The sequence below is a fragment of the Leptosomus discolor genome, chromosome 16 (genome assembly GCF_034619465.1).
Source record: "Leptosomus discolor isolate bLepDis1 chromosome 16, bLepDis1.hap2, whole genome shotgun sequence".
Classification (NCBI taxonomy): domain Eukaryota; kingdom Metazoa; phylum Chordata; class Aves; order Leptosomiformes; family Leptosomidae; genus Leptosomus; species Leptosomus discolor.
In genome coordinates, this window is record NC_141406.1 from 13,364,544 (window position 1) to 13,377,264 (window position 12,721).

Genomic DNA, 12,721 nt, shown 5'->3' on the forward strand with positions numbered 1-12,721 from the left:
TGCGTGTCTGCGTCTGCTGCTGACAACCTGTCTTGCCTTGACTTTTAGAGCTTTTTTTAGGAATGTGTTTTACCATACAAGAAAAGCAGCCAAGAATGATAGTGCTGCAGATGTGGCACAGGTAACCCGTGCCTGCTTGGGTAAGAATGATCCCTTCTTCAGGGCCTTCTGCATGCTCAGCTTTGCTCTGCTTCTGCTGGCTGGGGGCCTTGCAGGATTTGATGCTGGAAGCCCAGAGGGAGGAGGTTCTTGCAGCCTGGGTGAAGCTCAAAGGGCTGTGACCCCCACCTCCAACAGCTCTCAGGAGAGTGAAGGGGCATCAGGAACAGACCTGGGATCTCCTGGACACTAACGTATCTCCTGTCAGAAAGCAGATCAACATGTGCTTCTCTCTGCCAGGAAGATCTTCATGGGTGACACCTTCTTTCTCCTTGTGTGTTTAATATCTCCTTGGAGACAGCATTACACGCTGATTGAAGCACAGGACAAGAGGCCAGCAATTCCTATGTGATAGTCCCAATTCTTGCTGGGTAGACTCGAGGGAAGAGCCCCGTAATATCCCTGCTGAAGGCGGGGAGGTGATAAGATGGCAACTCCCTGCAGAGCTGGGAAGGACCCAAATGGGAATCCCCTTGGAAATTGCAGCTGTGCAGCACTAGGTTGGGAAGACAGATGCTAACTACTTTATGGTTACTCTCAAAATCATCTATGGAATAAGCTAGTGAATGAAACCAGACTATCTTGAGCAGGAAGGGCAAAAGGTACTTTGCTATCCTTATGGCTCTGAGCATAACCCTCAGCTGCAGAGTGTGTAGGACAGCCCCACTCCTGCTGAGATGAGTCACTGCTGGGATTTCTGATCAGCCAGGAGGATGCATCAGTTCCAAACCCAGTGCTGGGCAGGGATGTGAAGGTGGTTTGTTGATTTGTAAAGTGAGTGGATCTGGAGGAGACTGTGCTCACGGTCAGCAAAGTCTCAGGTCTCTGTGAAATGTCTCCATATTGATAGAGCTGTCCTCTTTGGTCATCTGATACAGCAGCCTGGAAAGTGGCAGTCTTTTCATGGCATTATGACTAGGTTTCTGCCAGGATGGGGGAGTCTTCTGATTTCCCTTCACACACACACACACACACACACACACACACACACACACTTTACAGCTCTCTTTCTCTTACTTTAGGACTCCTTTTGTTTGTTTTCAACTGAATGGCGGGAACACTTAAGACCAGGTTTTATGTTCAGCTAGTGAAGTACTGGTGTTTGGGGAAGGCGTATTTCCTAGATGGAATGAAGCACTGCACATTGCCCAGCCGCTGATCAAACCTGGAAGAAGGATGTTTCAAACAGCTGCTCTTTTGCCTTTATTAATGAAGCCATTGATGAGGAACAGATTTCTTTCCCCTTTCCCCAGTGTTTCAGGTCATTCCTATGTGCACAGGGCAATGAGGCTCAGAGTCAAAGTGCTATTGTAAAGCCTCATGTTCTGATCATTATCGTGTTGACTCAAACTAACCTTCCTTTGCTAAATAAGTATTGACACTGGCCCTTCATGTATTAGGTTTTTTTAACAGCACTAATTGGATTAAAATAATTGTCATGCGTGAAGGATGCATGTTAGAGCGCAAAGGGCACAGGGAAACCTCAGCTGTGGGCACCATGGTTACTAGTGACATCGCTTGGTTTGCTGTTAACAGTACTGATTCGTGTGCAGTGCTGAAGCCTGGGTGAAGATGGCCTAAACTAAACCCAGTGGATTGCTGATGCAGTCCCATTGCCATGGAAACAGATGTTGCAGTTTAAAGTGGTCTGCATTCATAATGTGGTGCACATGGTGTAAACAAAAATGTGGTCCTGTGGGGTCCACAACTCCTGAAAGGGCAGGAATAATGTTACCAGAGAGAGTGGGAAATCCCATTGCAGTTGGACTTGGTTTCCCTTTAAGGTAGTGCCAACTTAGCTGTGCTCGATCAGATATAGTAAGCCTTGCCTTTGAGTAACAAGAATAAAACTCAGAAGTCCCTTACTGTCCTTCAGCAATTTTGTGTTGAAGGACTGTCTGTCCAACTTGGCGTGTAGTGTTTCTCATTTGTACCTTACAAAGTGCAGGCTCAAAAGTACTATTAAAACCATCCCTGGGGAAAGAGAGTTCCTAGCTCCTGCCTACCTTTCAGAGAATCATTAAGGTTGAAAAAGACCTCTAAGATCATCAAGTCCAACTTTGGAATGGAAATTTGGAAGTTGTCTTTCTAATACAACCATTAAGACTGTTCTCAGCTCCTGCAAAACAGGAGTAGAGAGAATATTCTCTGTTTTTCCTGTTTGAGGACTGTTTTGCTATGTTTTGGTAAAGGTCCCTGTTCAAGCCCAATGAAGACAACTGCTGCATCATGGTTAGGATTCTGAAATGGGGCTTGAAAGATCCGAGTACCACACGTAGCCCTGCCAGCAGCTGTGTGTCTTCAGGTTACTTTCTCCCTCTTCAAAATGGTGCTTCCTTGTTGATTCCATCATCTTTAATGTGAGAGGACTCAGCTTTCTGACTGGCACAAAAGCCTTTGACAGCAAGAAGTTGTGTATGCTGTTGTACTTCAGTGCTCTACTGCTTTAATAACAGTAAGGGTGATTTTTATTTTTAATTTAATTCATGTAACTTCCTGTTTGCTCTTAGAACATGTTATGCACTGGTAAAATTATGTTGATTTTAATCTGATCAGAAGTTCTCCTTGGCTTCTGTAAGAGTAGAATAGTTCCATCTCCTCTGCTCCCTTCTTTCATACTGAAAAAAGCTTTTTGCTCAGATATCATCCTGATGACGGTGATATGATTTTAATTGAGTGTTTCAGGTCTTTGACACACATTTTGAAAAGAAAAAAAAACCAGCTTGGGAAGTAATGACTCTACTGTACTTTTAGGGTAAACCAACATTTTGTTTTCATAGTCAAAGGCCTGATTTTTGGTGACCTGCAGTGAATACTGCCCATGAATGGTGCCTGGTCTATCAGATATCTGTATCAGCAGGCAGAAGGTGGTGAAAGCAGATTGCTCGTAATGAATTAGATGTCAGTTCAAATGCTCAGAAAGGAGTGGTTAACAGAACACAGAGCTGAGTCATACCGCAGCAAGAGACAGCTGAAGATAGAACGGATAGACCCATGTGCATGCACATCGTCACTGTGCATGTTATCCATGTACAAAAATCCTGTGCTGGGAAAATGCGTTAAGAATAAACCATGCATTAGTTTCAGGACCTTTTGGTATTTTCCAGTACCTCTGTGATTTGCTTTCTGGTTTTAGGTGCTGTTTAATTCTGGCTTGCAGCAGTTATGACTGAAATTGTGCATCTGTTGTCATGCTGTTTTATTTGTGGTGTTTGAATGCTAGTATCGCCGCAGTAAGCCCAGATACTTGACTGAGTCTAACAGGCTGCATTGCTTATAACCTCTCCTAGCATTTCTGGAAAAGGCTGTCACGTGCAACGCACCAGTCGTACTCTAATTGGTACCTTCTTAGTACATGCAGCTTCTGCTCTTGCACAGTGCCTACAGGTAGGAGATGATGCTGGCTGGTAGGCAGTTGCCTGGAGCGCATCGAGGGAGTCAGTTGGTGATGGGAAGCAAGCAACGCTTTGGAAAATCAATTAGAAGAGTGAAATCTCTAAATAATGTCCAACTGGAGATAGCTGTGAATATTTTTCCCTTGACATATGGAAGAGATTGAAAACAAGTAGTTATTCCTCTCCCAGGCTAAATCTTGTAACTCAGCCCTTTACATCTTAGGTGCCTTTGGACTTCCTTTCTAAAACTGGACAGAAAAAAATAAAAAAATAGGTCTGATCAGCAAAACCAGGTCTTAAAAGCTATCCAGTGGTGGCAGGAGCCATCCATCCTAAGCAGCTTCAGGCATTTTTGTTGTCTGGTGGATTGCGTGAGGCAATTTAGACTTTCTCTGGTTCCCAAAGGACAAGTCTGTTTCTGGGGACTTAATTGGCCTTTGTGGTAGCCTTAGTATCCAAAACAACAAAAAAATAGTAATTGGCCATAGAGAATGTTTTCTTAGGGTCCCTTGCCACAACAGTATGAGCAAGTATGTTAGCAGGATCCTCTGGGGATATTTGCTGTCATGTTCTTGCTCAGTGGTTACATAGATGCCTTTGCAGTTGTTGTTAACTGAAGCCATCAACCAGCCGTAAACTTCTTGTATCCGTATCTGTGTCTAAATGGGATAAAAAAATCCCAAGACTTCAGTGTTATTGTAATGGATTCTCCCAGAAGAATTTGTCTGGACTATCAAAATACGCTGTCGCCAAATGGGAGCTGGAGGAAAAAAAACAGAAAAATCTTCTGGTTATTTTTTCCAGTCAATGATTTGTGTCTTCATTATTCATGGACAATAGGTCTACCAAGGATAGGGCTGTCAGTCTTTGTAATGTAAATGATTTCAAATCAAAACTCACGGGTCATCAAAGTAGGCCACTGGTACTGTGTAAATACACTGCTGTAATGCGCCAAGAAACTTCATCGTGAAGCTAAAGCACGTCAACCTTTTGTAATCACTATCTAACTTATTTAGATTGAGGGGTTGTACTGTAAACAATAATCAGTGGTAAACAAGGTAAGATTATAGCTATAATCTATTTTTAAAAGCTAGTACAATGCCTGGATCGCCTATTATCGCCGTGCAACCTACCCTGGCTTTACTGTTCTCTGCAGTACCATTGTGGTGTGCAAGTAGGAAGTTACAATAATAAAAAAACCCACCTTTAAGAGAAACTAAACCACTGAGCTGTTTGCAGTGCTGCTGGAGGATTTGCAGAGATGCTCTGAGTATGCACCTGAGCCCGTGTGCAGCCTATGCTTTACTCCAGGGCTGAAACACGAGGAGGAGGGCTCTGTTGGTTTAGGGCACTATTCTTGTTGGTGTTTGTCTGAGCAGTACTGCGTTGGTTGGTGGGGTTGGTTTTTTCTTCTAATTCACCAAAAGCAAAACACTACGAGGCAAGTTTAATTTCCACAGCCTGACTTCTGTGTTTCTCCAGCTGATACAGTAAGATATATGTTAGCTGTTTTATCCTGCATTATGCGTTCTTGTTCTGTGAATGCTGTTCTTCCAGCTGTAGTGAGACTCCTCAAGTCGTGGGGGTTTCTGTTGCCATCAACCATCATTCCTTTCCTGAGCTGTACCCCACTAAAAAAACATACATGTTGCGTTTAGTCACCTGGTCCCACGCAGCTGTGCCAGGTCAAGTTTGCTGGACTACGGCTTTGCAAGACGTGCTCCATCTTGTGAGCTGGTACTGAGGCACATTTCTGACTGGGAAAGATCTGAGAACCGATCAGCCTGTCTCTGCTAGTGGAAGGCTTTGTTTACAGCCGTTTGTCTTCTGTTGTGAAGGGCAGATGATAAATGGGGTTAGGCTAGCCCAATGTTTAGATGACATTCATGGGAATTATTCATCTATGATTGTTGTGGTGAGGTCATGTGCTGTGTCCCATGCTATGCTGCTGTGCCAAGAGATTTATTTTAATAGAAGCCTTTAAGTAACTGGCATTCTTGCTAATCATGGTGCATCTGCTTCTCTGGGTTCCCTGTTATGAGTAATTTAATGCTATTACTTTAGCTAGAAGGGATCTGTGTCACCATCTGTCCTGGAAAGCTATTGATGGGGCTATGCAGAACATGGAGTGTCATCAGCAGGAGAGAGGGACTTCTAGAGGGATGACTGGATTTCCTGTTGTAATACAATATAAGATGGTTTACTGTGATTACGGCTTAGATAACTTGCATATAAAAGCTCTTAGCTACTCTTTGATTTTGTTGGGGACCATTCCTCAGATATTTATATAGAGGGAAGATGCTGTCGTCAGTTCGTAGCAAGTAGTAATAACACAGGTAACCTGCTACGTAAAGTCTCTATTTCTCATGGGGGCACGGCTCTATGAGGCTGAACCCTTCAAGACTGACCCTGAAATGCCTGCACATCTGCTGCTTCCAGCAGACAGATATTCTTTGGAGAGGGCTTGCCAGACACTGTTCAAGCCAAATGCTTTCTTAATCGATGGTTGTTTTTTAATTGTTGTTTACAGACCACTTCCTTGTTACAAGCCCTCTCCATGCTGTAGCCTAGTCACAATAGACATGAAGAGGCTATATGGTTGAAAAGCAAATTGCTCTTCACTTCCATAAGTGGTGTGCTTTCACAGTACCACTTACATGCAGAGTATCATCCTGGTCTCTCAAGTGCGTGTGGCTGACGTCTTTATTTTTATTGTCTGAGAAACGTGTCTTCTTTTGGTCTTTGTGACTGGTTGGTTATTGTACTGTTCACCATCTAACCTGACTTTTTGGGCCTTCCTGACCTCACTGTGGTTTGTTGCCTTCTTGGCAAGCTAACTGGTAAGTATGAGAGCATGCAGGGCTGGAAAGCAGCTTTGTGGGGGTTTACTGTGTGGAGTTTTTCTTTGATCGTACTATCCTTCCCAGCGATAAGTTATGTTGTGTTTTGAGTATAAATTGGCCTGACTCAAAAGTCCTGGCTCAAAATACAGTTTGGGATATAAACTTTGCAGCTCTGATTTTTTTATCATGCAGAGATGCAGCTCTTATTTCACACTTATCTAAGAAAATGTTCTTGCTGTCCCTTGTCATATCTTATGTAGATAAGTGACAAGCAGGAGGAATGTGTAGGGGCAAAATTTGCTTCATGCTTGCAACCAGGTGAAAGAGGCTGTGGGCTGGAGTTGGTCATCTGGAAAGGCTGAAGGAGGAAGCATCTCAGAATAGGGTTCACAGTCTCCTGCAGGTGCACAGAAGTGAATAAAATAAACAGAAGTCAGAAGTAGGACATGAACTGACTTCCACGAAGAGTCTCTGTTAATTTGGATTTTTCCCTTCTTCCTTCCCTCGCAAAGTGTTGGGACCGTAACACCGTGCCACCCGTCACATCTCCCACAATCAGGCAGCTGAGTGTTAGCATTACCAGGTCATGTGGAAAAGCTGATTATGGAAGTGTTCATGTAAAGAAGAAAATCGGCCGATACTGCAGGTTCACCAGGGTGTAGGATGAGAACCAGGCAGCTCATCTTCTTGCAGAGAGATTTTTGTCAAAACTGGCTAAATGGGGGAAAGAAGAGTGGAGAATATTAGCGTTAGCTGTATGTGTCTGGGCTATCACAACTGCTGGGCTTCAAATCAGAAAGGTTTGAGCAGAGATCCTCCTGAGCCTCGATCAGGCCCCATGAAAGAATTTGAGTTTGTTTTTTCTGAACTGCTTCAGACGTGAACCATTTCTTACTGTGTTGAAATAAAAATAAAAGGTAGATTTCTCAATTGAAACCTGTGCAGACTAAGGGTGTTTCATCCCCGAAGATGGGTAATACTGCTGAGGGCATGGATCAGAACAGTTCAGTTTGGGGACAGAGGGCATAGGCAAGTGTCTGTGCCCTGTTCAGCCTGGCCTGAGTCTTCCTTTCATGGAGAACTCGCAGTTCAGGAGACCATCAGAGCCTGGCTTTGCTTTGAAAGCTTGTCTTTAGTCTTCTCAAATGGATCAAGTAGGGGAGAAACCTCCTGCTTTGATCCATTTTCAGTCCGTCAGGAAATGCAACAGAACAGAGGTTTTTTGGGAACTACATTAAGCAGGGGTGACATGGTATTGCAAGGTGGGGTGCCAGGGGCTTCAATAAAAGGAAACATACTGCAGGAGAGCTCCCTGGCTCCTGCTGATCTGTTTGGTGGGAGTGAAGTCAGAATCAGCAGCACAGGATTTTGAACCTTCAAACTTACGGTCATGGAAGCAGCTGGCCCCTTGCATGGCCCTCTGAACATCGTCAAGAGATGGAGGGCTATAAGAGGAAGGCATATCTCAGATGTAGCTCTGCAAGGAAGAGTATGAAATTGCATTCTGAGAAAGAAAGCCTAGAGGCTGTTTTTAACAATTTTCGTATTGACCATGGCTATTAAAACAAAATAAATCTCCAGTGGTTTGGTTTTCTAATTCAATACAAGTGTTGGTAGATCTGGGGACCCAGTTCTGTGTAGGTCTGGCTTGGCATAGTCCTAGGAGTTGCTGAGTCCACTCAGTGCTATGGATCTCTTTTCGAATTGAAAAACTCCTAAATATGTTTTGGTGCCAAAGGAGGACTTGTGGATTTGACTGGAATTGCAATCTAGAATGGAGTTTTAAATCCAGCTGATGTACAATTCTGCATGCGATAACTTGGCAAGAAGAGAACTCGTCTTTCCTCTGCTTATGATTTCTGCGTGCTTCTGCCATATAATAAAACTCTAGATCTTCATAATTTGTATCAACTCTTCAGAGCAGATGCTGTGCTATTATTCTGTCTGACACATTTGCTATGCCTGCTGGGTTACTGCCTTTTCTGAGACCTTTGAATTAACCAGATTTTTGGGTCATCAAGATTATTTAATGTTATTGTCATAAATATTTGTACAGGACTTGGTCAGTGCTTACATAAGAACTGAAAGACAGTAATTTGTTTTAAGAGGATGTGTGTTTTAATGAACTGCCAGCTGAATGTTAGAAATAAACTGTGAAAAAGTGCTTTTCTTTTGCAGGACTATTGAGTTGGTAGAGTGGGGGAAAAAAAGACTTTGGATTGTCAGTTATTTAGATTTGTCGGTTACAGCTGTTTAAATTTAAAATCGCTTGGGAGCTCTTTAAAAAGAGGGCTATTTACTTCTAAATAGCTGTGTTGGCTTATCATCCTGTCCTCAGAAGATGAGAAGCTGATCTCTTTGCATCTTATTAATCGCTTTCTGTTAAACCATGTTATCCTTTGAATTGTTTGTATGCCAAAGATGAGAAGTTGTTATTGTGTTACATTTCACAGCTGATTCTTGTATAAAATTTCTTTTTTTTTTCTTCATTTCCAATGTACTGTTCTCTCAAATACAAACAATAAACTCAAAATACTAACAATATGAATCTGTTGTTTGGAAATGATGAAGGTTATACATCATCCAATCTGCTAAAATGTGTTAGAAATGAATAAATATTTTGTTTGCCTCTAGCTCTTCTTAGAAGCACTGAAATTAGTTGTTTTTTTTTTATTATTTGAAGGAATTTCTGCCAGGTTTCTCAATGAGGGACAGTACTACAAATAAGCCAGAATATGGAGGCTGCCAGGGGGTGCTGTGTGCATTCTGGCAAACTTGGGTTGTTTCTTCTAAATATCTTAATTAGCAGAGCCTAGTCTCCAAGCTGTTCTTGGAGAGCTGCTGCCAGGCCAGACCACAAACAACAAGCCCCCAGATCCTGTGGTTTTAGGCCATAAAATAGTTTTTAGTACCGTGATGTTGCACTCAATGCGTGTATGATTCTTCACGCTGATACAACACCACAAGAATGTGCCAAGTCGGACAAACTCCCCTTCACCGTGTCATCTGCTGATGCAAAATATTTTTGTGCTGTTGGGTGGTTCACAGCTGGAGCCAAGGTTTAGCTGCTCTCGGGAGGAGCGATGTGTAACCTGTTACAGCAGCAGGAACTGATGTGTCATGAGGTCTCCATTCAAACTATCTCTTAATGTCCAAATCCAGGTTTTTACAGTATTCCTGATAAATCAAATCTCTGTTCCTGTGTTGGCCAGATGAGTCTCTAGATCTTTCCTTTATAATCTCTAAATTTGGTAATCTTACTGCCCAAGTGCTGCTCCAGTTCTGCTGTGTCTGTGTGAAGCTCTGCTCAAAAGGAGTGCTAGAAACCATCCCCAATGTTCATGTGCTCTGAGACCTTGTTATGTACAGTGCACTGGGAGGTTAACTATGTGACATATTTTCCCTTTCAGAAAAAAAGCAGAGAGGAGACATGTGGGGAAGGCAGTGGAGTAGAGATCCTGGAGAACAGGCCGTACACAGATGGGCCAGGAGGCAACGGGCAGTATACTCACAAAGTGTACCACATTGGTATGCACATTCCCAGCTGGTTTCGGTCAATATTGCCCAAGGCAGCTCTTCGAGTGGAAGAGGAATCGTGGAATGCATATCCTTATACAAGGACAAGGTAAAATGTCGCAAAATATCCAGAGCTGTACTTTAGAGAGAGGATTTGGCATCACTGTGTGTGGCAGTGGCATCTCTTCCATCTTCAGTAATAGTCTTCAGAGAAACTAGGATCAAGTCCTAAAATTCTTACACAGTGCTTAATCTCACGAGTGCGAGTGTTGCCTGGGCTGACTGCGTACGTCCTTGAGAATTTGTGGCTCGTTGCTCTAAAATGTGAGCTGTTTTGTCCATCAAAGCCTAGGAAATCTTGAACGATTTTTATTTAGTCTTGTATCCTGCACTGCATGTTCTACTTAGTTGCAGATATCTGCAAGCTTAGTGAAGTTATAAATGCATGTGGTGGTGGGACAGTTGTCACGTTGAACACTGTCGAGTAAGACAGGATTCATTTGTTCTAGGGGGAAAGTGTGGGGAGAGAAAAATTTAATAACTAAATAAATCTAGTGCTTCTTTATCTGGGAACTGTCTTATTGTCATTTAGCTAGAAAATAACAAACCTATCTCCTATGGTTTTCAGCCTGAGAAGGGAAGAGAGCCCTGTGGAGCCCTCTGGGACCTCCTCATCTCAGCTGATTTTGTCTGGGACGTCTTCAGATACCCTGGAATAATTAGCCTTTATCCAGTTACTCTGGTTTAGAGCATTTCCCCTTTTCCAGGTTTACAAGTCTGATACTACTGTCATCTTTCACAATAGAAAGGCTTTAATGGCTGTTTTGATTTTTACCAAAAATCTAGAAAAGTTTCATAGGTCTGTTTTAGCTGTTCTCCACAAGTAACAGTAAAGGTGAGGAGTCAGTGTCTGCGTACGGGCAGTTGCTTGTGCTAAATATAATGAAGCTGTCTGACTTTCAAGTGATTGAAGTCCACTTCCTGTCTGTTTTTATCTGTTCTCTTGAAATGCTCATGAGTCAATCAGTTGGCCAGGAAACCTGGCGCTGCACAGGCCCAGTCTGTATTTTATTCTGCCATAGACTGCAGGCAAGACCTCTGCCTTTCTCCTGGTAGACGTGCATTTCCAGCGTGCGCTTGTATTAGTATCTGTGTCATAACATAACTTGTTAGTATAGCAGGCCTGAAAGTTATCTCCTTGCTGAAAACTGCTCCTTTAAAAACAGTCTGTCCTGATAATAGTATAACATACCTTTTGCTGTGGGCTTGGGGTTTTACTAAACCAGAGCTATTCCAGTAAAGGCACATGTCTGAGGCGAGCTCCTGTCTTAAGAAGTTATTAATGAAAATCTCTTTAATCTGTACAGTCAGTATTTTAAGCGTACCTGAAGTAAAACACGAGTGAAGGCTGGCTTGGATTTGAGGCTGATTTCGTACATCTTAGGAAAGCATTTTCTCCGCTTGCCAAGCCGAGTGCAGTTTACTCCTAAGGTGCCTTGTTCTTGCTTTCAGGTATACGTGTCCTTTTGTGGAGAAGTTCTCTATCGATATTGAGACATACTACAAAACTGATCCAGGAGAGCATGTCAACGTGTTCAACCTTTCTCCTGCAGAAAAAAGACAAACGATTCTAGGTGAATAGCCCTTTTCTTTTACTTCTTCCTTTGTCCTGCCTTTTTTTTGCTTGGTATGTCCCATCTGCCTCTGCATGCCCCCCAAACACACACCTGCACCCCTGTTGGTGTCAGGCTGCGGGGCAGGGTTACATCAAGTAGAGTGAGGACACTTGAATTCTCTTCTAGGCTTGATGTAAATCACGTTGGAAGTCATTTGAATCCCCTCCCATCTGTATATTGAAGCCGACACTTTCCTGTCTTATTTGTGCAGCTCCCAAGGGGAGTAACACATCTAATGATTTTGGGGGTAATAAGTAGAAATAGCCATAGAAGAGGAAAATATTGCTGTATATTTGTGTAGCTCCTTTGCGTATATGAATGTCATTCCGATCTGCACTTCTGAAACATGAGGGTGTATTCAGTATATTCCTCTCCTTTTAGTCTTGCCTTCATGCAGGTTAACACTTCAGCTTTGCAGCAGTCTTTGGAAGGCGGGTTAATGAGACTTATATATGTAAGGATTTAGGGAGAACAGGCAAAAGGGAACATCTTACAAAAAGGCAGAGAATGGCAAGTGTCATAACGATTCCTCTGTCTTGCTGTCCTTTGTGGCCCATGCCCATGGCATATACCGGAGACCTGGCTGCGTGGCAGGGAGTACTGGCAACGACAGCCACACAGGACTGAAGCATCCCTTGCTCAGAAGCTTCTGAGACTGGAGAAGTGTTGAGCTCAGGCTGACTTCTGGCAGTCCGTGCTGCGCTGGTGGCAGCCAGAGCTCTGGGGAAGGACATCTAGTGGCTGCTCTGCCTTCTGGAGCGCTGTTGACGTGCGGGACATGGCAGTAACCCCGTGCAATTTTACTTGAGTGTTACGTGATTTAAGCTTCTTTTGTTTTAAACTTCAGCTGGACTGTCCTCATTCCTAAGCCTATCTGATCGGGCTTTCAGGACTGAACAAATAAGCTTGAGTCATGGTGCCTCACTGAGAAGTGCCTCACTGAGCTGTCTGTTCTTGGGAAGTGTGATCCTGCCCTTCAATCCAAACTTCAGATGCTTCTGCTGAGGTCTGGGGTGGGGGTTGCAGGTCTTGAAAATATGTTCATTCACGCTGTTCCCATTGCAGTTTCCACTTCTTCATTGTTGAAGTGTTAATGAGGACTCAGGTTAAACTTTCTGCCTTCCACAGTATA

General features: G+C 43.3%; 1 protein-coding gene across 3 annotated transcripts in view; it reads left to right on the forward strand.

The window, feature by feature from the left end:
* Positions 1-12,721, forward strand: part of PITPNM2 (phosphatidylinositol transfer protein membrane associated 2) — a 66,991-nt gene that overhangs the window by 6,794 nt on the left and 47,476 nt on the right. For all 3 annotated transcript variants that reach the window (XM_086473904.1, XM_086473906.1, XM_086473905.1), the window contains exons 2-3: positions 9,808-10,022; positions 11,426-11,547. In XM_086473904.1, the coding sequence (XP_086330030.1) occupies positions 9,808-10,022; positions 11,426-11,547 (337 nt within the window). The remainder of the gene's footprint in view (positions 1-9,807; positions 10,023-11,425; positions 11,548-12,721) is intronic.